At 39.2% G+C, this 22,865-nt stretch overlaps 1 protein-coding gene across 1 annotated transcript in view; it reads left to right on the forward strand.

Annotated features, from left to right (window-relative positions):
- Positions 1-22,865, forward strand: part of ca16b (carbonic anhydrase XVI b) — a 117,531-nt gene that overhangs the window by 25,204 nt on the left and 69,462 nt on the right. The window contains exon 2 of the mRNA XM_017408384.3: positions 635-739. Within this exon, the coding sequence (XP_017263873.1) occupies positions 635-739 (105 nt within the window). The remainder of the gene's footprint in view (positions 1-634; positions 740-22,865) is intronic.

A 22,865-nucleotide genomic window follows, 5' to 3' on the forward strand; every position in this document is an offset into this window, starting at 1 on the left:
CTTGTCAGTGCGGCTGCTTTGAAATGGATGTTTCTGATTACATGTTTACATCTGTGTAGTCAGATCATTTTACTTTACGGGACTGGAGACGCAGAGCAATGCACATTAAGATGTTAGCAGGCGTTTGTGTCATTGTTGTATTTTATATATAAAAACAAATAACCATGTTGGCAAGGATGCAAGGGTGGTTGGCTTACAGCTAAAGGGCTTGTTCCAACTTCGACTGGGCCCCTGTGTGGAGTTTGCGTGATCCTGCTGAGGTTGTTGAGATTATCTCCATGTGTTCCTGTTACATCCCACAGCTCAAAAACATGTTAAACTAATTGGTGTTTCTAAATCTTCCATAGGTGTGAGTCTGACTGCTTGTTTGTGTCTCAGTGTTCGTCCTGCTACGCCGACAAGTTAACGCTTAGCTGAGATGCTTTGAGCTAAGTGTGAGCAAGGTCTCAGATGATTTTGATGATTTGTTGTTTATTCCTTTTGAATGTAAATGTATGCTCTCTTGAGGCATTTAGAAATATAAATGAATCAGTTTTATGCTGTTTAGTGAGGCTGGAAAAGGAAAATTTTTTTTTTTTGTTATTTTTTATCTGGTCCCGGTGGATTTTCTGACCTCCATCTCTGTCCCCCTCAGTTGCATCGGGTGACCAACCTCGCTTCACTGGAGGCAGCCATCCTGGGAACACAGGCGTAATGAGGGAGAGGAGGACAGCTGGTGACCCCTACTGGTCCTATTCAGGTGAGCTCTCATTTATGGTCTGGCCTGAGCTTGAAATAGGTGGGGGGGGAGAGACAGCTCACCTCCACGCTGACTTGCCTGCCATTTCCCTGTTTTTTTGTTGTTTTTTTTTTGTCCACAATTTTCTAGCAACCTTTGCACTTTTCACCCTGCTGCAGCCAGAAGGGTTGATTTAGGGGTTTTTAGTATTCATATAATGGTGTACCTGAGCTGTATGTTTTCATTGCTCTTAATAACGGTAATTAAACTAATGCATTAGGGAGAGAAACACTGACATATGGCAAAGGGATTTAATGTTCAGATGGTTAATGTTAGATTATGATGTTGTAGCTCACTGTGTGTGACTATAAATAAGAAGCAGCTTTTTTTTGTATGTATTGACAAAGGTAAGTATCATTTAAAGCATCTATACATTTATAAAAATCTTGCATCTAGCTTTGAACCTTGCTCTTTTATAAACTGGTCTGTAACATTTTTATTTTTATTTTGTGTGGGGCATTGAAGAGGTCAGAAAAGCCTGTTCTGTCGGAGAACTTCTGCTCTTTCAGCTTCACACATCCACACTAATGCAAACACAGTCCATGTTGGCTATCAGACAGTTCCAAGGGGAAATTTGGGTTGCATGCTCTGGTTGAGGGCACCTCACTGAAATGACTCGGGGAGGGAGCGCTCGTGTTTACAGGTCCAAGAACACAACCTTGCAAATAACGCTCTCGGTTCCCCCCTGCCACCGGAGTGCATTGCAACTCCGAAAATTATTACACTGATGGAATATTTGGTCTTTGGTGCTGTGGTTGTGAGTCGGGAAGGGAAAAATAATAATAAAAAAAAAAAAAGAGAGTGGGGGGGATTTAGGCAAGAAAATTGCACAATTCACAGTGGGAAAATGAACTGTGCTCACTTTGGACTCACGTTTGTTTTGTATTCATGTCACTTCTATTAGTGGCCTTCGGCTCCTTCAGTTGTCTGGTAGAGGCAGTGAAAGACTGTCTGCCTTGTCCATCCAAGCATGACAGCTTTCTCACAATGTACAAGGTATGTGGAGCCCATAATAAGAAGCCTAATCACTTCAAACACGGTTTTGTTTTCTGGAATCCTCTATGCAAAGAACCGTTCTATAAATAGTCACCCTTAATCACCTTTTTCCGTTGGTGTGTCTTATCTGATGATGAGATTAAACGGTTTCAGTGCTTCGATTAGAGTCGAATTTTGATGATACAACACTATGGTAATCAGCGTGTTTTTGGCCTGTGCCTGTGTTTGTGGTTAATGTAAAAATGAGGAGAACCGCAGCGTGTGTGATATAAATCACCCAGCTGATTAGTTGAGGTAGGGGGAGAACTAAAAACAGAACATAAATTCTCATTTTGCTTACTTTGTGCAGGAATTAAGCCTGCGTCCGGTATTCCTATTGACCTCCTAATTAAAAATTCAAATATATATTTAACTAACGACACTTTAATCTGGGGCAATAAAGTTTGGGGCTATATGTTAATTTTATTTTTTTTCCTTGACCGACAGACTTATTTCTCTGTAAGCGTTGCTGCAAACGTAATTTATTTACATCCCGTCTTTTAATTTTAATTTTATTCAACATGCGGTCTAAATTAGTAATTGAAGGGCCACGGGATCTCCTAATACTTAGAAAAAAACATTAGAAGTACTTTTAAAAACAAGAGACCCCTGAAAATCCAGACGTAGTGCTAAAGAACTGGTTGACATGGGCTTACTTTTGTAAATTCACCTCAGGTCTGCAGTGACCACCGATTCCTACTAGTGAAGGCAGCTGGCTGATTGTACAAAGAAAAAAGGAAGCATTGAGGGAACACAGCACTGTCCATTACTTTGGGAATGTAATTAGTGGCTAAGGCTGTGAATAGAAGACAGACAAGCGTGCCTTAGCAGCTAAATGGTTATTAAGAGCATTTGCTCTGTGCAAGTGAGTGTAACAGAAATGCACGCAGTAGCGTTAGCCTTGAGCTAGAACATACTTGTGCAAGACAGGCTTCAGCTCAAAGAGCTAGACACACATAACATACAGAGGAGCGAGCTTTTCCTTTCCACTCTCTGTGTAGCCTCCCAGCACAAATGACTGCAGGGGAGAGCCGTTTCAAGAATATGGAGCAATGTTGGCCCCAGAAAGTACAGCAAACAGAGTAATAATGAAAAAAAAGTTAGTTTTTTTTTTTAATCTTTCAGTTTAGCTGGATTAGTTAGATATGTATAAAAGTGAGAAATTGGACACTTTTTATTACAGAGTTTATTCAGTTTTAATCAAACATCTTTAATAATTTATTGTTAGGTGTGGGATTATTTATGTAGCATGAATAATTTTTCATGACCTGCGACCTGCTGTCATCTTTCAGCAACTGTTCTCTGAAAAGTTTATGATTCATTGCTGAAATAAGATGTTTATTATTGATCATTATTTGTGTGCAAATACTCAGTGTTAGAAACAAGCTTTTCCTCTTTTGTCCTACAGGAGATCTGTCCTTCGTTATGAGCGAAAGACTCTGGACAGAGTGAGATAAAAGTCTTTCTGCTCACCCCAAGGTCTTCCAACCCCCCCAGCAATCTGAATGTCCTTGTTGTTCTCAAACTTTGCTTGATAACAAACTGAGGAGAAAGTCTTGGCGGGTGACTGCAGTTCAGTTCGTTATGTAGTTCGTTTTTTGTGTTCATCGTGTGAACACCTTCTTCCCCTCGTTTTTTGTAACATGAGAAAAACATTTTTTTTTCCTCATTGTTTCAAGTCCAGCAGAAAAAAGATGAAAGAAAGTGAAAATCATAAAGAGAAACTTGAGTTGAGAAATGACTAAGAATCGCTCTAATTTGCGCGCCGCCTGACTCCTGGCCGACCCTCGCAAACATCACTACAACCTCAGGTGACCTTGGACAGAACGCTGACCTCTGACCCTCAACAGGCTCTGGGCCTCCAAGCCTCCAAGTTCCCCAGTGACGAAGTGACAACTGGCCCTCCGCAGCTTCTGATCAGCGAGGCATAACCTATAACTCAGCTTGATGAGACACATAAAAGAAGAAGCCATTTTGGGGTCTGGCTATTTCATTTTAACTGGAGCAAACTGATCAATAACATCTATTTCCAATCTGATGTTTCATCAAAATTAACCTGACAACCTGGCAGATTTAATAACATCTTCGGACCAAATTCCAAAGTAAACCATTTACCAAAATAATTTAAAGTATCTCAAATTCTTGCGCGGGGAAGAAATAAAAAAAAAACATAAATCCTAAAATCCAGATATTCTGTTCAAAGAATTCTTTTGGTTTAGATAAACTAACAATCATTGTTTCATCTTAGATTATTGAAGTGTTACTTGTTGCTGTGTTTTATCTTGATAAATCCTCATTCAAAGTAATTACTTAAGAGTCATTCCTCTAAGATATTCCCTAAACTCCTAGTGTTAGTCTTATGTTTGTTATCTTAATTGTTTATTGTTGATCCTATTTTCTTGATTTAGTTTTATTTTTGGAATAAAACCTTAAAGGTTGTTCAGAACTGATAATATGGGTGAATAGATTAAATAATCTACTGATTGAGTTCCTATGAGGTATATAATCCGTCTGTTGTTTGGTCTCTCTGACCCGTTCCCCCTGTTTCACAAGAGCTTAATATGTGGTAAGTTGAAGAAAGGTTGTCACCCTTCCTTATCCTTATCCATCTGCTACATTTGACTTTAATTATACCGTAAGTATTGAGGTGCATCTTCTTTTTTTAACACTGTCCATAGCTTTAGAGATTAAGACGGCGCAATAAGAACTCTTATCAGTTCATGACGTCTCTTTCCTGAGCGCTTTGATTATGAACCACAACGCAAGTAGTCTTGAAACTTCACACCTTGAAACTTGATTAAAAGTTATTTAAGGCTGGCTCTGTGTGTGTGTGTGTGTCTGTGGGTGAGTGCACATGTGGAGGCATTTTTCATAAGAGGGATGATATCATACTCACCATAAGACTCCCACAGGAACAGGGCTATGCATCATTTCCCCTTTTTATATCTCTGCAGGTTTTCACATCATCTCTGTTAGTTTCACTCGCTTCCTTTATCGGTATTTTTATATTTTTGGCCAACACGCGGACTAGTTTGCTTTTGATCGGCTTCTTGTTGATTTATTGTTGTGGTTTAATTACAGCACAGCAGTTGGGAGTACCTTAATATGCATTTGCAGAAGCATTAAGTCTGATCTTCTCTAACAGTGCGTAGAATGGGTGGGGGGTGGGGGGGAGCAAGAAATACTAGCTTTTCATGTAGAGAAATATAGATTAATATCCCCAAGATGCTGTTCGATCTTCATTTTTCTTGCTTGATGAGATTGTTCCTGAATTAACTGGCATCATTTTAGACGGAATGTCTGAAGCAGTCAATCCTTAATGAAAGGCTGATGTTTTGGCTTTGATGTTGGTTAGAAAAATAGAATAACTGTGTGAAATGAAGGAAATTAAAACTGCGGTGAAGAACAGATCCAACTGCAGCCCTAATTCTTCAGATTATATCTTTTCTCTTTGCCTGGCTTCGTTGCAAAATTAAGACTCAGTGGCTTTCCACATTCAGTTTGAAGGTTGAATGTTTGAATTGATGATACTTTAGAGTGCCGCCACAAATTGATTCTGCAGCTCAAGGTGCTGCGTATTAGTAATTTTTCATATTAACAACGTAGTAATAGTGCAGTGCTTCACAGAGATAGGGCTCCTGCTGTCTGTTTTTCATGCAGCAGTTGTGGATGTTTGGATGGAAGCCACCCTGACAAGCTGCTGCAACCACTGAAAGAGCCTGCAATTGTCTGATATGTGTGGATTATATTCCCCCTCAGCCTGACTGTTTTATTCCACTTCACTGAGGTTGCCCATGATCATTAGCAATCTTTCCACTCATGTCTCACATAATGAAGTGAATGAAGTGTCATTTTCCATCAACTGCTATGTTGATCCAACTTAATTAGTACTTTAGAGGATACAAAACAAGATTAGGTAACTCACGGTACTCGATTGCCAGAGCTGTTTGTTTTGGCTTTGAATTAACCTGCAGTTCTGCTGCTGCACATACTTTATTTTTTCTTTAGCATTCTTATTGGAATTCTCCAGTGCATGAGATCTGCGGCCGTATCCCCCTTCTAACAAATATGCAGTATGCAGCACATATACACATACCGTATAGTAAAGATTTCACAGCCTTGTTGCCTGAGTTGCTCGTTCTGGTTCTTGATTTGAAGCAGCGCCATCTTCTCGATATCAAGAAATTAAACAACACTTGGGTCGGTAGCCGGACTCGTCACGTTTCTTTGGGTTCAAATAGAAGACAGACTTTGTGCAGCAGGTTTGTGTGGCTTATTGGTCTCTGATGTCTTTACATCAGCCTGCATACAGTCTTCATGCTGCGGCTGTACTGACCTGTGGCTGTTGTGAATTCTCTAGTTGACAGAGGTGGACGGAGCTGAATTTCTATCATTTCCTCATCATTTCTACATATAAAATACAGTCACCTGGATCTGGCATACCTTCAGTCTAGAAATGACATGATTGTGACAGTTTTTTTACAGGCTTTTTGTCGTTGTTGTTGTTAAAAGGTGATAGAGTTTCTGACAGGTAGACAAAATGAATGATATAATTACCTGAAACTCTGAATTTGGCCAGATTGCAACGTCTTGTCTTAAGAATCATTACCTTTAGTCTCTTTCCTCTTGGAAACATTTTCTTGACACAGAATCTGCTTGAAGGCAGGTGAGTTCCTCATCAGAGCGGATATACTTTAAGTCCTCCATGCTGGATATGTAGAAGTCATACAACTTGTGATTTATCTTTTAAGAACGTGTCAGCGTCAGTAAAATGGTACTTAATTTTTTCTCAAAGCATGTTGGAAGTCTATGCGTAAAGACGTACAGAGATGGTTTCATCACTTCCTACTCCAGTTTGTGCAGAATGAGTCAGGAAGTTGGCTCTTTTTGCAGAATTTCTCGTGGACGATGTCTTTTCAGTCGGAATGCGCCTCTGCAAAGTTGTTGCTGATGCATTATTGCGATGAGCTCATTTGGTTTTACTGTAGAGTAGCCAATATTTGCTTTTCTTCATTTTGATATGGTTCTAGACTTCTGGCCTCATGAATTGAAATGAAGTTTAAAATGAAAGATTTTAGTCTTAAGATTTTTGTTTTGTAATCGAGTTGCTCAGTGTTGATCTCTGAGATGTTGCAGATTCATAACGCTAATCTTATGCAGAGAAAAATAAATTTTCTGTGTTGTGGAACAACAACGCTGAAATAATCCGTTTTCATTTCCAACAAACACACAGTGTCAAATCAACCTAGTTGTTTTTTTTAGTTATACCTTGATATGAAAAATACCAAATTAAAAATGAGTATATTTATATTTATTATGATTCCATAAGTAAACACACATTAATCCTTTGCCCTTAATGTAGTTTCGTTGATCATGAATTATTCATATGTTTTGGAATGGACGTTACTGTGGGATATCCTAATAATGTCAAATATTATTATTTTACCGTCGCACCCCATGACTAATGTTAGAGCAAGGTTGTTGGGTTAATTTCAAAATGTGCCAGTTCTCTTCAGACGTTTTGTTAGGTGAGATATTTCCGACCCTTTGATTCGTGTTAAATTAGTTTGGTGCTCGTGAAAGCAGTGCACTTTGTCTCTTATGCCGTAACCCCCCCACACCCTTAAAGGCTTGAGGGAAAAGAGCAATGCCATGTTGTCATGGTGCCCAGCAGAAGGAGCTCAGGCTCCTGGAGGTAATGAATCGAGTGGAGGATTGCTCCCTGTAGACCTCCATGTACGAGAAGCACTTGAGTTTAAAGCAAAGCTCCCTGACTATACAGCTGCACAGGGGACAAGCACGGAGGCTAAAGTATGGGGCTTTCTATCCAGGGATCCAGAGACAAAGTCCTCAGGGATAAAGATAAAAACATTTTTTTTTTTTTTTACTACATAAGAAAGACTAGTTTATAAGCCAAGGCCTCTTCGGTTCGCAAGAGCTTCAAAGAGCTCACTGTGGTCCGATTTGATGAAATTTGTCTCATTTTAAATAATAATGTTATGCTGTCACAGTTCCAAGACAATGAAGTCTCAATGAATGCAACTGGGATTTTATTTTATTTTATTTGTTCTGCCTATCCTGCCTAAAATGTCAACTAAAATTACAGTTTAATTTCAAATTATCAAATGCCCCTGTGATGTTGTCAACAGCAGGATTTAATGGGATCTTTCAAACTAAATGACTCTGTAAATAATACTAATGTCAAAAGTGGATGGTCTTAATATTCAATTTTTTTATCATTCAACCTAAAGAAACTGTGAAGTAGCCATTATGCTTTAAGTGATGTAGTTCAGGGACGACACTGCAGTCGCTCTGTTTAGATCTGTCATCTTATTGCTGTGCACATCGACCGCAATTCATTTACATAAAACTGCAATCTATTCAAATCACACAGGCTTTTAAAATTCTTGTTGCTTTCTGCAGTAAGAGCCTCGGTATACTCGATCAGTACCACATTTACACAATAGTAGCTCAAAAGTCATTGTGGCCGACTGTTTTACAAAGTACTAATTATATTCTTAATCAATTAGTTGGAGCAGCTCTTGAGAGCAACACAACCCATAACAATCACAGAAACACCTGCATCTATTGGAGTTTTTATTTTTTTTCACTTATATTCTGGCAGCATTTTAACACACATCATTGCCAGATGTCAAGTGCACTGAAAAGCAGCAATTTTTTAATACTCACTCTTTCTGCTGCCGTTTGTATTCCTCTTCTTTCTGTATGGAAAATTGGTACGTGGGCAGTAGCGGTCAGAACATACAGTTTCTATTGCTTTTAAACATTTCTTCCACATTTTCCCTCCTTATTTTGACCTTCTGAACTTTATGGGGCTCATCCTGAAACATTTCTTTACAGCAGCTCCTACCACAGAGCTCTCTGGACTTGATTAATTTCCTGCTCCTGGGAGAACAGAGAGGGATTCATCTGTCTTACGGCCCGCATTTCAAGTCGCAGCCATTCTGTGCGATGATGGAAGCTTAACACACAACATCATCTGTATTCCTCCAGTCTTGCTGATGTGTTGTATCAACCTGTAGATGTACCTGCACTCATTTTCTCAGAAAATGAGAGGTGCAGGAACACTAATTATTAAAAATGAATTTTGCTGGAGCCCGAGCTGGCTCATTATTCATCGTGGTTATTGCTAGCACTTTGGATCAGCCTTTGTGTGCCAGAATTGGTCAATTTGTCTCTGTCAGGGGTGGGCCCTTGACAGATGTGCCAATATGGCTGCTGAAGTTCTGTGCTTGGGGAGAGGCATCTTAATTCTCCATGATGTATCACACTGGCAGCAACCAATTTAGCAGAATTGAGCTCCAAATCATCTTACTTCCCACTGCCTCTGACAATCTGTTTCCTTTCCTAGATTAGGTAAATATATTATGGACGGAAATAAATTAGAGATTCCTGCACACTGAGTAAACTGAGTTTTTGTTGACTTGATTGTTTGTATTGTTACAGTGGCATGTCTCGAGAACAGACTTCTCGGCCGGCACTGGTATTATACATGAACCCCCCCCCCCCGTGCACAACAGATATGATAAATGCAGCCACATTTTCTGGTTTTGCTGTTTAGGCCAGATTGATGCGTTGGACTGACAGTTTGTTGTGTAAAGCTAATTAATTAAATTCCAGTTGTCGCATGGCGCCGGTGTGCCTTGTGGCATTATATTAGGCTTCGTTGGTGGCTCGGGTCCAACTTAATGGATGTGGACATGCTCGGCCTGCTGGGATTGCAATATTGAGGAAATGTGAGATTGCCAGCCCACAGGTTCCCTCTCTAATGTGGTTATGCTGATGAGCTGAAATGAGCTAGATAGCAGCTCAGCAAATTTTTTAAACTCATAATCACGATGACTGACTTTATAATGAGTACACATCCCCGGAGAGGTGAGAAGTTAACTGGTGGGGGCAAGGTCGTAATAGTGACATGATGGCACAATCTTGGAAAAGCCTGCAGTCCCTCCCTTGTATCATGAAGCAATATTTGATGATTGTTGTTTTTTTCGAACTCAGTGAGATTTTGAGGCATTAAATTGCACTCCAAACCAACGAGTGACTGCACGGAAGTAGTTGACGGCGTTTTGTGCTCCATCACTTGGACTTTTCCTGGCTTGTTAGCTCGTTTATTCCGTGCTACTATCTCTGGATTACTGAGTTACACTGCTGATATTGATTTCCGTCTGGATCCTAAATTTTAAGGACACTTGCTGTGCAAACAGGTAGCCGTTGTTGTTCCTGCTTTGTTTACAGAACAACCGCAAGAATAATAGCTGCCGAGGGGGCGAGACGGGAGCGGAGATGGCAATAGCTCAGAGTGGTTTGAGTCTTTTTTTTTTTTTTTTCCGCTCCCTACGACTGAATTAGTTTGTGGGCTAATAGTGACTTTGAGGTGGACAATATGGTTTGGTGTTCCATGTTTATGTATGTGTATATATAAAGGTTTGAAGGCAGTAAAAATTGTCAATCCCCATAAAATTCAAAGCAACTGGCACTAATATTTTTCATAATGCGCAATTGCTGGTAGAAGATCACTCAGTTCTGTCGTCCTTTTGTCTTGTGGAGTCTCATGACTCATTTAGGTGTGAGTTCAAATACCTGCAAGGGATAGTAAATAATGCAGATGTATCATGAAATTATTGGGGTAGAAGCTGCTCCTTGCATTCTAAAATGTGCGATAGTCTAAACCTTTCATCTTGTATTAAAGCTCTTCACCAATTTTCTCTTATTTTTCTCTTTTTAAAGCCTAAAGATGAGCATGTTGCACAAGCATTAAGCTGGATTTACAAAAGAAGCTTTGATTTAGTTCGCTCTCTCTCTTTTTTTTTAAAGAAATTGAGCAATTTTTTTATTGTCTTTGTTTTTGCAGGACATTTTTAGCATCCAGAAGAAGAGAGTAACTTAAAAGCCAGAGGGTGAAGGACTACTTTGTCATTCATTCATGTTTACACTACTGACTTTGCTTTTACAACCATTAGCTTGACGACATCAGCCACCTCACGAATCATTTCATTGCGTGTTTTTATTTCTCAGAGCTTGTGTTGAAAGGAAGGCACAATAAATGTTATTTGAACGGCAGAAGACAATTTAATATTGTTGTTTTAGAAAACTTTTTTCCTCCCTAAATGTTCATACCTGGAAACCTGCCTCCAGCATCTTTAATTTTGAAATGAATTTAGCCAATCTTCACCAGCATTCACCTCTCCCTAGGAATCAATTTTCTGCTGCTTTTTGTGAGCTCCCTCCTCCCCTCCATTCTTTAATTTTCCTCTTCATCTCTTGTTCCTAATGCAGGCCACATACCAGTTCTGAGCAAGCTTTTTTTTTCCTTGTGGATGCTGTGGGGTAGTGAGTAAGGGTGAGTGAGACACAGTCTGGATTAAGGGTTGATTTAAAATGTCTGCTCACTGTGCTTAGCTCAACACTTATCTGTGGCTGTGGCTGTGTGCAGTCTTGTGATTTGTGACCTAATTAGCAGTTTTGGGGTACCCAAGGCAGAACNCCCCCCCCCATATGAACACACTCTCCCACCCTTAAGCATTGAAAATCCAAGTGCAGGATGACTGTGAAACCATTTGTATAAGCTTCAGATAGACGAGTTAAGCTCTGCAGATAGAGGCTTCTCTGTACTGCCAATTTGCCACTACTAGAATAAATAAATACGTGTCTGTTTAGCTCGGGTCAAAGGTCACAGGTGTGAATCTGAAACATCATTTGGCTCTCGTTGTTGTTTACCTCTGCCAAGAAGGTTAGGCTAAGATGGCCCTTGGCTGTCTGTTTTGGTCTGTTTCCTAAACATCTCATGTTAATGACTGGATTAGTTTGGACTTCATGCACCAAAGAGGAAGGTACTTATTAAATGCAGAGACCCTGTGACCTTTCCTATACAGTCATTATCATTCAAACATAGGCTCTGCACAGCCATTCTGCTGTATTTATTACTCAGGACACTGCAGCAGTAACAGCTACCTTGAGAAATGTTTAGAACATAAAGTACTGTGCAAAAGTCTTAAGCCACCCCTCATATCTTTATGCTTTGCTTCCAAGGAGCCAGACTTTCTTGCAATTTTTCAAAATGGTCTTGAGAAATAGTTCTCCGGACTTTTTTGGAGGGTTTTCAAAGTTTTGCCGTGGACTCCTTTTCAGTCCAGCACATGATCATTTTCAGAAGAAGGTTTTTTTGTTTAAGCCATTTAACCGTGACTTGTGAATCGTTCAGGCATAAGAAAACTCCTAAACTTGAGGATTAAACCGGTGTTACAACACGTAACGGACAACTTAACAGAAAACCAGTTTTAAATTGGATTTTTAGGTACTTTGTTACCAGCAGCCTCACAAAGACACCCATTTCCCATTTCTTTAGCTAAATCTATGAAAAATACAGAAGAACACAGTTTGACACATAACAGTATTTTAACACTGACAAAGTGATTCACAGAAAGATATTAGCTGAAAACTTGACATACAGTAGATGATCAGCTGAATGATTATAAATCTTTTGAGGCGCTGTGTCAGATGGTTTGCTGGATTTGACATTCAAACACTGTTCATCTGCTGTACATAGATTTAAACTTGATACATTTCCCCCCCTTCACATATCCACTTTTCTCATTTTTTTAAAGCACAAACTGCATGAGATCCTATCAAGGTCAAGTACAAGAACTGGACAGTTAAGGAGTGGAAAAAGCAGCCACATCCAAAGAAAAAATGATGTATTAACCACATCCCTTCAGAAAGCCTGAAGAACTATTGATCAAGACCACTTCAAAAGATGGCAAGAAAGTCTGGCTCTTTTAAAGCAAAATGTGAAGAAGTTAAGGATGGTTTAAAACTTTTGCACAGTCCTGTAGTTGAGTAATAAGTGATCTTTTTGCCAGTTTTTTTTTTTTTTTTTTTTTTTGTGACAAACTTGACAGATGTAGAAAAAAACGAGTTATTGCTCATAGAGGAGTTAATGTTGTCATACATGTTTGCATCTTACTCTAACTTCATGGTCATTTCATTATTTTTTGTTTTTTCTTTTCTAATTAAACCTCTGTCTTACTATGTCTTTATTCACATTTGTTAATTATGCTGGGAATATTAGAGAAATAGAATAGTTCATAATCCTCTTGGAGGTAATTACAATGTCAGGCCAGTGCATGGATCGCTATCAGTCCCAGGCAGCTTGTGCACTCATTGTTTATTGAATTGATGCACACGTTTTAAAAAAGAAATGAATTTCTGGCTGCACACTCCATATAATTTTGTTGAATTCACAACTGTATCTGATGCAGAAGTGCAACCAATGTTTGAGATAGCTCGGCCTCCATGCTTATCATAAAGAACACATATTCACTATAATATCTGCAACTTCCATGTCAGCATCTATTTACAGGGCAGTGCAGCTTTGATTATTGAGACATTTTCTGGATATCACAGCATAAAATTGCACGGAAGTTCCAAATGCCTAAAATACAGCCTCTCACAAAATAATATATTCAGGCTGGTGGAATAAAATGTCATCTAACGTGCCATCTGGAGGTGGGAGGGGGTCATTGCGTGGGAGGAGATCTTTCACCTTTTTCAGCTGAATGTAGCTAATGGTCTCCTTAGTCCCAGCCTCATATCATGGATTTATGCTGGCGGTTTGACAGACAGGTATGTGAGAGGTTTCTGTTTGTCTCATAACCTCTGTCACCCTGGGAGACAGCAGCCTCCTTATGCTTGTCCTGCTTTATCGCTATACAGTGACCCACAGTCGGCTCCTTTCCCTACCAATGTGTCCCTTGGTCCCTAGGACCTGGGCCCTCTGGCAGGTATCTACCGTTGCCCCCTTTGCCCTTCATACTTAATGACCAGCTGCTTGCTGTGTGAATAATGACACATTTGGAGCTGGAGTCTCCAGGACGTGTTTTTTTGGTTTCAGCCAAATTGTAATGGCTTTGATGTGGGGATGTCAGTTTGTCTGTCATGCTTTTGTACAGCCTCCAACTGCAATTCAATGTAAGACTGAATTTATTAAACTGGGCAAAGTTTTATTCTGAGCTTTGTGGGTTTTTTTTCTTTTCCAGATTAAAGGCTGACATGTATTTGTGTTTATGAGAAGAATGTCTCGCAAATTAGACTTATTTAAACTATTATTTTCATTTGAACAGTATGTGAGATCTTTGATTGATCGGCTATTTGTCTTGTACTGTTTAAGGTTGGGCAGTTTTTATATTTTCCAATGTTGTTGAGCCTTCCTCCAATTACATTGTGATATACGGTATAACCGCCTCTACAGAAAGGCTTGTGATGTTGTCTAATTCTTAGATATAATTTAGGGCATTTTAAGGGTTTCTAGTACATTTCAACGTTATTTTCTTACACTAAAGATGCATCAGATCGGTATTATTATTGCTATTGCATTGCAGAATGATGTTTTAAACAATAAATAAATGGAAATTTTGAACAAAAGGTTCACAAGGTTACAGTAACATAAAAAATATTAACTGTCATGAAAAACAGCACAACAAAATGACTTAGATAAAAGTCTAGTTAGCAACAGTCCAATAGCAGCACCATCAGCCTGTCTCAGAAAAAAAAAAAAAAACATCTAGTCCTATGTTACTAAATTTCTACATTCTGCCCAAGTATGTCCCTGGCCTGCCAGAGGTACTTTGTAAACCCTGTGATCTGACAACATTGAAAACCAAAAGTGTTGTTACTTCACTGATCCAAAGAGCCAAAGTAAAAAGGCTTCACAAAGTGATCAGACATGTCCACCAACCACCCCACCTCTCAATTTTGTTAAGAATATAGGCTGATGAAAGGGGGCGATTCCGCTGCTTTCCAACAAGCTGTTTAGATTGAAGATAAAGCCAGTTCAGGACTTGCTCCAATACACAAGAGTCTAGTTAGTCATATAGGCATGAATGTCTTTGAAGATGGAAGGGTGGGGTTCAAAACCACAATGATTTAGGCCAAAAGAAAGATCTTATCTAAAAGCTGTATGGATGTCCTAATCTCATGAGCATAATTGGTGAGTTTCACTTTGACATAACCAAATGTGTACTTAAAACTGACACAAGACGAAGAGAACAGCATGTATAGATCCTGTTCTCTCTAATTGGACTGAAGTGATTTAGACTGACCAGCGGGGCATTATCATCATTAAAGTTCTGCTCTCGCCAGTGAGTCGAGAAAGTGGTCACAGTATGCCTTCTCTAATAGCCAGGTGCTGAAGCCGTTGCTTAGTGCAAGTTCCTAGAGCCAAAGAGTTAATTAAACTAATGGATGAAGCTGCATGAATAGAATATGTGGGTATGGAAGAGGTGATGGCTCAGACTGAGATTAGGTGCTCTCTAATAAGGGCATAACAATAGGAATAGATTTAGAGGATGATGGGAAAAATTGGATGTTGTTACATTTTTATTCTTCGTGTATGTGTGGTGGGGCACAGCTGAAATAGGCAGGCCTTTTTTGGGGGGGTATTTTCTCTGAGGACCACTAAAAACATAACTGCTTATGGTACAGATGGCTTCACACATTAGTGTATCCATTTACTTAAGTCTCAAAGCTTCATCTTCATCTCCATTTTTAAGGACATGAAAAACTACTGAATTACAAATCATCCTTCAGTATAATTTGACTGGGATCTCAATACAATCAAAATTTCTGATATTAAACCGTCCATCACACTCAGCTGTAGGACATTTATGCGTTCTGATGTTGGCGTCTGAGTTTCCGACAGTTAGCTGATATGAAACATTTGCCCTTGGACAAAGCAGAGTAATGTAGCGTCACTAATCAGTGTTTCACTTTGCAGCTCTACAGTGGAGATCTGTGTTCTGCTCGAAAGACTGCTCACCTCCCTCTCCTGTTTACAATTAGCAAGAGGTTTCCTTCCACTGATGCAGTGTTGGATTGATGTCGGTGTGCAGTGATACTCAGAGGGCAAAACCCAGGGAGAAAACACTTACTCCTTTAGACAGTTGAAAAACAACTTTAAAATGTGCAGGGAAAACTGCCAACTATGAAGTTGAAAGAAAAAAAAACTGCTTTTGTGTGCCCGATTGGTTGGTTGTGCACAACCGTACTGTTTCAAAGTTGGTTCGTATCCAGACAAACTTAGGGTTTGAGTGCATTATTTGAATACTTTTCCAAGTCATCATCCAGTGCTTTTGTGTCTGAGACCGAACTCCTTTGAGTTAATTAAAAAGAAATCACAGAACTAACATTGCCTTAGTGATTGTTGTTGTCCATTTGCTTCTGTATATAAATCAATTTTATTTGTACATAACAGATAAAATATGGTCCGTTCCATTTGAGCTTGATTTTCAGAATTCAAATTTGGAAAATAAATCAGACTACTTCCTTAAGTTGAAATTTCATATTAATTAATTTCATATTAAAAAAGTCTTTTTTTCACCAGCCTTGACCCCAACATCCAACATGGCTGCCTCTGGTTTATATCACCTCAATCCAGTTGAACTCACAGTACTGTACATCCACTAATGGTAAACTTGCTGCCAAAGTGTTTGAATCCTTAAAGTGCAGAGAAGACTATTATCTGCTGGTATTGGTAATAATGATTAGCTTGGTCACTGAGCACAAGAATGTGCAAGTCCTGCTGCTTTTCAACTTGCAAGTAGAACGCAGTTATTTAAGCACAACATCATTTCCAAATCAGAGCTGTGGTTTCCGAGGTAAATGGTATGCAGCAGCAGTACTGGCATGTTTAATACTTAGTTTACAGTGTGCACTAGTGCCATTTTGTTTAAAAAAAACTTTAATGCGAAAAAAGTTGAAAAGAAAGAAATCGTGTTATCACATCACGATTTGTTAAACGGCATCTGGAGTAGAGTAAGTAATACTGCTGAGCGGGGTGATCGATGGACTCAAGTTATTTTATGTAGGTCGTTGTAGCATTTGCCAAAGAATCATCTGGCTCTGGTGCCAAGGCCTGTCACAGTTATTACAAAAAAATGTGTAAATGGAATTATTCGAGAAAATAAATGATATATTTTATCTGTATGTGAACAGCTTAAGAAATTGTAAACTTTATCTTCCTACATAGGTTTTTAACATTGGCTATAGTTAGCTGACTGATAGAGTAGAGGTTGTGGTATTTGCACCATTTTCTGCAGTGTGCAATTAGTTTGCTTTCAAAATTTAGCTTTTAGTGAAAAAGACAACTCAGACTTATTTATATTAATGTTCATGTCTTTATTGCAGACAAATGGCTGCTTTTGATAATCGGGTGCATGTTTATTGCCACTTTTTAGCAGGCCTTGAAAATGAACAGACACTATTGATGTTAAATAATACAAATGTTCAGACATCCTCCTGGCTTTTGACGTAAATGCACCGGTGCTGAGTTTTGCTCTCACAATGCCTTCAAGAAACATGTGCTTGCAGGGGGAGTTTTGGTGGCCCTTTGTTAAAAGTAGTTGTCACAAATAGAGGGGGTGCAGAGGTGTAGGACCCAAATGCAGACAATGGGAGGCAGCAGGAACGCTGACAGATGAGCCCACGACTTTATTGTCCGTATGATGACTCAACGAACGCAGACTGAGCAAAAATAAGGACAACTCCAGGGCAAGACGGGTACAAGGGGAGTGAGGATCTGACCAAAGGGTAACTGAACCTGGTGGATATGAATACAGAGAATGAAAATAGTTTATGTGCAGCTGGGGCTGATTGGTAGCAGAAACCAAGCACAACACAGAAAACAGATAATGTCTTCATTTAGATCGTCTTTAACAGGAGGAAAAATTCAAATGATTTATTTAAAACAAGGCTTTACTTAACAGTAATTCTTGCAGCTGAGGCACATGATGGTACTGTGTACATTCTTTGTAGATTGTAACAAACGACTCCTTAGCTTGCTGCCCTTTTCTAACTGTGGTAAACTCCCTCAGGAACGGGTCAGTTTTTTTTTTTTTCTCTGACATTTTTTTATTCACGGTTGAGCTTCTGTATGGATTACTGGTGGAAGAAAAGTAGCAAATATATGTGGATTCATAATGAGTCAAAAGCTCGGAGCAGAATTTCACGACCATTCAGATTATTCTTTTACACTTGCAGTTTAAACTATGACCGTTTTAAACAGCATATGTGTGCTGCATGGTAATGGTGTTAGATTCTATTTGAGTTTCATAAGATTGCCATCATGCACACTAAGATTGCATGTATGGATAGTTAACTATCCTAGAGATAGAAATGCTGTCACCCCTTTCAGTATAAATAACCACCCCTCAACATTAATGTTTTTTTTTTTGGCTCAAATGCAGTTCCTGGTCAGTTCCTACAATGTTCCATCACGTAAATGAAGCTTTCATTTAGGCGTTGTGTTCATTTGGAGATGTTAAGCTTGCTTTTGTAGAGCTCATCTTTCGACATGGTGACTGCACAAAAATAATGAACAAATTTGTTATCTTAGAACATGACAAAATTTTTAACAAATGTTCCAATTGTCGTCTTCTTAATTTAAACGCTGAGCAGATTTAATCCAAAACTAAGGGCCCGGCTACAAAAATAAAGCCACGCAAAGCCGTTGCCAGCAATAAACTGATCAGTTTGTGCCACCTGGCCTCTCGTGTTTCAAACATGGCATGAAAATCATGTGCCATTTTAATCCCCCTTTTCTTTGAACCAACAACAACAAACACATCAGTCGACCTGATAACTCTACCATCAAAATGCTTTCATCACACGTTCATTTTGCAAAAAGAAACAAGTCTGGTGCACTTTTCTTGTTCTTGTGTGTTGTGCTGTGCTGAGAAGTTTTATCAGCTAAGCAAATCATCTTAAGTGTGGACAGAATTATCGACAGATACTAAAGTCTACATCTGTCAGATGCGATGCAGTGAACTGTCCACCTGCTTCACTCACCTGTGGTTCTCGTTGCTGAGCAGCAGCTGCACCAGAGAGGCAAAACAAACAGCGGCACTAGTAAAGTGATGACCCATGAAACAATCTCCAGTTTTTGTTTTGTGGTGCTGTTTGTTTTGTTGCGTCACTTGCACTTAATGATGGAGATGTTCAACTCTAACAAGGATGAATGATGAATTTCAGCATAAGATTTAAAAGCTACATTTACATTTAGACTTGCGTCATCTTTCAGTCCGCCTGCACTCTCTATACAGCATTTTAAAGCACGATTCTTCAGGAATTCTAATGCACTAACTATTTAAGTTATTCTGGTAATTAAGTAGAATATTTCTAACATGTATTAACCACATCCAGCTAGGTTCAGAAACAATTGCTGGCAATTCTGGCCTTTTTCCAAATGAAAGAGGAAACCGTTAAAGCCTTTGAATTGTAGGGGAAGCTCTTCCTCATGGGACAGAATGTATTTCTGTCCCCCTTTTTCTTCACACAAGGTCCTGGAGATTATTTTTGCAGACGAAGGGATGTTGTACTTATGTAGCGACCAACACCCAAGAACAGGAAGCCACAGTTTCTATGAAAGTCCACGAGATGGAAGCAGATAGTGCCAAGGGAAAACAATATTTTGGCTGGAGCTCATTCTGGTGGCCAATTAGACCCTGATGCCTGTATGATTTACCACTTCCTCTACCTGCTTTTATGTGTTTAGGGCTGCTGTGTGGAACACAATGACCCCTGATTAAAGATTGAGCTCAGGCTCGGAGACGGCCATGGCGCCATTCTTATCAGATGCCTCCTTCTCAGAACTCAGCAAGATTGCCTAAAAATCAATGGTTTTAAATTCTCACCCATTCCCGGTGAACACATTTAAACTTTGATTGAAATATCATCAGTTTTGTGAAAAGCAATTTATTATGGCATGTTATTTTGATTCTTTTTAACTTTGGAATATACTTTTGTCTAAAACGTGTAGGTGTCTGTCAGCTCAGTATAATTTGAATGGGTTTGAAAAATGAAAGTGCTAGTGTTTGACTTTGTTACCTCCGAAGGTCAAATTTGGATTAAACTAAATTGTATTTGAATTAGCTAAATAAGAAGCTCAGGCATGTACAATGTAGTCACTGTTTTGAAGTCTGTAGCTCCATATTAATACCCCTTTGTCTTATGAAACACTTACCGAGACACATTGTATATGCACAGAGAGAAATGAATTGTTTGTCTTTTCTTCCACCCTCTTGTGTAGTCTTTGGCTGGAAGTGAAGCTTGGATGTTGAATGGCCGGGTGGAGGGTGGAGTACGAGGTTGTGCCGTTAATTGCATAATGAAACGCCTGCATTTAGATAATGCCTCAGAGATAGTGTTACATAACATAAAGCCTAGACTGATTTAAATAGAATCAAAATGAACAAAGCGTTTAGATTATATTCGGAGTGTGATATGTGCCTCACTGTTTGAACTGTTCTCAAGAAGAGTTGCTCTTAAAGGCTCGAGTGCTGCTTTTTTGAGCTTAAGGATGTTTGAGGGTCTGCGTATTTGGTGAACTATGCAGGACTTGGAAGCTCTTTGTGCTAATTACCCACCAGTTTGAGGGCTAAGGAATAGAACAATGCGCCTAAATTAACAGGCCGACAAAGGAATTTTTTATTTTTTTTAATGGGCAAGTGGTACAGTGTTGTTGCTTGGCCAAGTCCTTTGACCTAAATCCAAAAGAGTATGCTTTCCACATGCTGCTGACCAACCAGACTGAAGGCAAAAGCTGCCGAAACAAGTTGGAAGCAAAGAAAGTTGTTTTGCAATGCATCAGCAGGATGTGTTGGCTCAAGGACTGTAAACTTTGACATTTCTAAACAAATATGGAAAAAGGCTTACATAAATACTTAGAGTCCAGCCACTTTGTGTCCTCATACATAGGAGGACTCAGTGCATGTTGGCAAAATTCTTACAACGCCAAAATATTGTAACAGTCTAAATATAACTCACTGTTGCCTTCCTTGGATGAAATTTTCACCTTTTTAGCTTGTTAGTTTTTCAAAATATGCTATTTTTATTGAAGACACTTCTAGATTAAATGATTCACCGTCACAGCAAATTACTTTTTTTCCCTTCAGGTTCGTACTACAGTTGAAGGCCTTTCACAGCTGTCCTCTAATGTTGTTTAATCTGGAAAGCTCTTGCAGTTGCCTTAGGCCCTAAAGGAATCAAATAAAATCAACATTAACCTCTCAGTTTGACAGACAGGCAAAGTCTCGAGATTGTTAACTTTGATCACACCTCAGACTCTTTTCGCTGCAAAGTGGCAGACCAAAAGCTGCTCATTTCAAGGTAAATGAGATTCCTGTGTCTGGCAGTGATAGCACACTCACAGGTACCTGTCAGTCAGTGTCAAGTCCTCTAAAGTATCACGGAAAGATGGACTCTACAAAAAAAAGCAGAGTAAACCATTCTTCTGAAAAGCACCTACTTTACTTATTTAAAAAATAAACAAATTTATCCTTAAGAATATATAGACATGGAGGAATTAATTTATTTCCCTGTTCAGGTTTGTGGGGTAGATGTAACCTATCCCAGCTGTCACTGGGTGAAGGACGGGGTACACCCCAGACAAATTGCCACTCCATCACAGGGCCAGCACAGGGACACACAAGACAAACAACTGTGTGTACCCACACACTCCTAAAAAAAAAAAAATCTATTTAGAATCCTCACTTAACCTAACATTATTGTTTTTGAACCCAGGAAAAAAAGGCAAAATACTTAGAGAAAACTCCTGCAGGCATAGGGAGAACATTCAAACTCCACACACAAAAAAAAAATCCTCAGCCAAGATTTGAACCTGAGGCTTTCTTTGTGTAAGGTGACAGTGCTAACCTCTACACTATTGTGCTCCCTACAAGAAGGCATCTGTGACATTTTTCTACATATATAGTAGCAAACAACTACTTGCAAACATCGTGTCTTTATCAGAGAACAAACTCATACTTCATCTCAGGGTGTACAGTGTTGTGCAACTTAGCTGTGTTGATGTAGAGCACTGTGACTAAAACGTGTTTGACATCTCCCATTCTTAATCTTGCCAGCTGGTCACAGACTATCATCACCACATCACACTCTCAAGCCCCAATGGCAGCATACTCTTCCATATATCGACTGTATAGGCTCTGTTACTACCTCCCTTGGTGGCTCAGCATTGTAACAGTGGCAGGTTGACTTCAGCCCCCTCGTGCCACATAGGTTATTCGAAAAATCACGCATAGGAACAAGACATATTAGACACAGCTTGAAAGCATTTTATGAAAGGGCTGATAAACGATTGGCTCTGTGTCTAACTATGTTGCTACGTCAGAGGATCCGCCCATTTTGCCATGGTTCTTTCACTCATTTTACTGAAGCAGGAGAAAAAGCACCTCAAGCCAGGCAAGTGTTGCATAAAAAGTGCTAATGGAAATAATAAAACAAACAAAAAAAAGGTACAGTAACAAGCCTACAGACAAAGTATCATCTTAATATAGTGTGCATTTCTGTTATGGCTTCATCACTTTTAGGATTAAAAAACCCCAAAACATCCTACCTTTAAATCTCTTCTTGTAGCATTTGCTTCAGATCTGCTAATTGGTCAATAAAGTCTTTCATAAAAACTGCAAACAGAAGATTTTTTTTTATTCTCAGTGCTGGTTTCTAATGGCCATTTTGGCTGATACGCTTGAGTTGAGTCACATTGAATTGTTACAGTGTCTGAAAAGCAGGCTGTTTTTCAGGAGAACAAAGCTTTTGAACAAAGTCATGTTAAACCTAAAACACTCTTCGTCTAATGCAGTGGCAGAACGCTTGTTGGTACTGGCAGATTCGCTGTTACTGTACCAGATATCAGTTTGGCTTTCTTTGGTGGCGGATAGTCAAAAGCACAGTAAAGTCTTTGGTGGCTGGACGCTTACTGTTGACTTTGGCTGTAGTTTTATGGATGATAAATGTCTGAAGATCTTTCACACTAATGAGGCAGATTGTTAATATGCATGGAGCACCCCCACCACCATTCCTCCCCCACTTCACAGAAGCAGTCAAATGCTCCGAAATATGTCTCATAATTTAAAATGAAAACACAGAACCGAATAACCAAATGTTTATCTAATTAGCCATCATCAAACCCTAAAGTGCAGTAAATAGCTGCTTGTTATTTTAAAAGAACAGAAAAATG

Source organism: Kryptolebias marmoratus, linkage group LG4 (assembly GCF_001649575.2).
Source record: "Kryptolebias marmoratus isolate JLee-2015 linkage group LG4, ASM164957v2, whole genome shotgun sequence".
Lineage (NCBI taxonomy): Eukaryota > Metazoa > Chordata > Actinopteri > Cyprinodontiformes > Rivulidae > Kryptolebias > Kryptolebias marmoratus.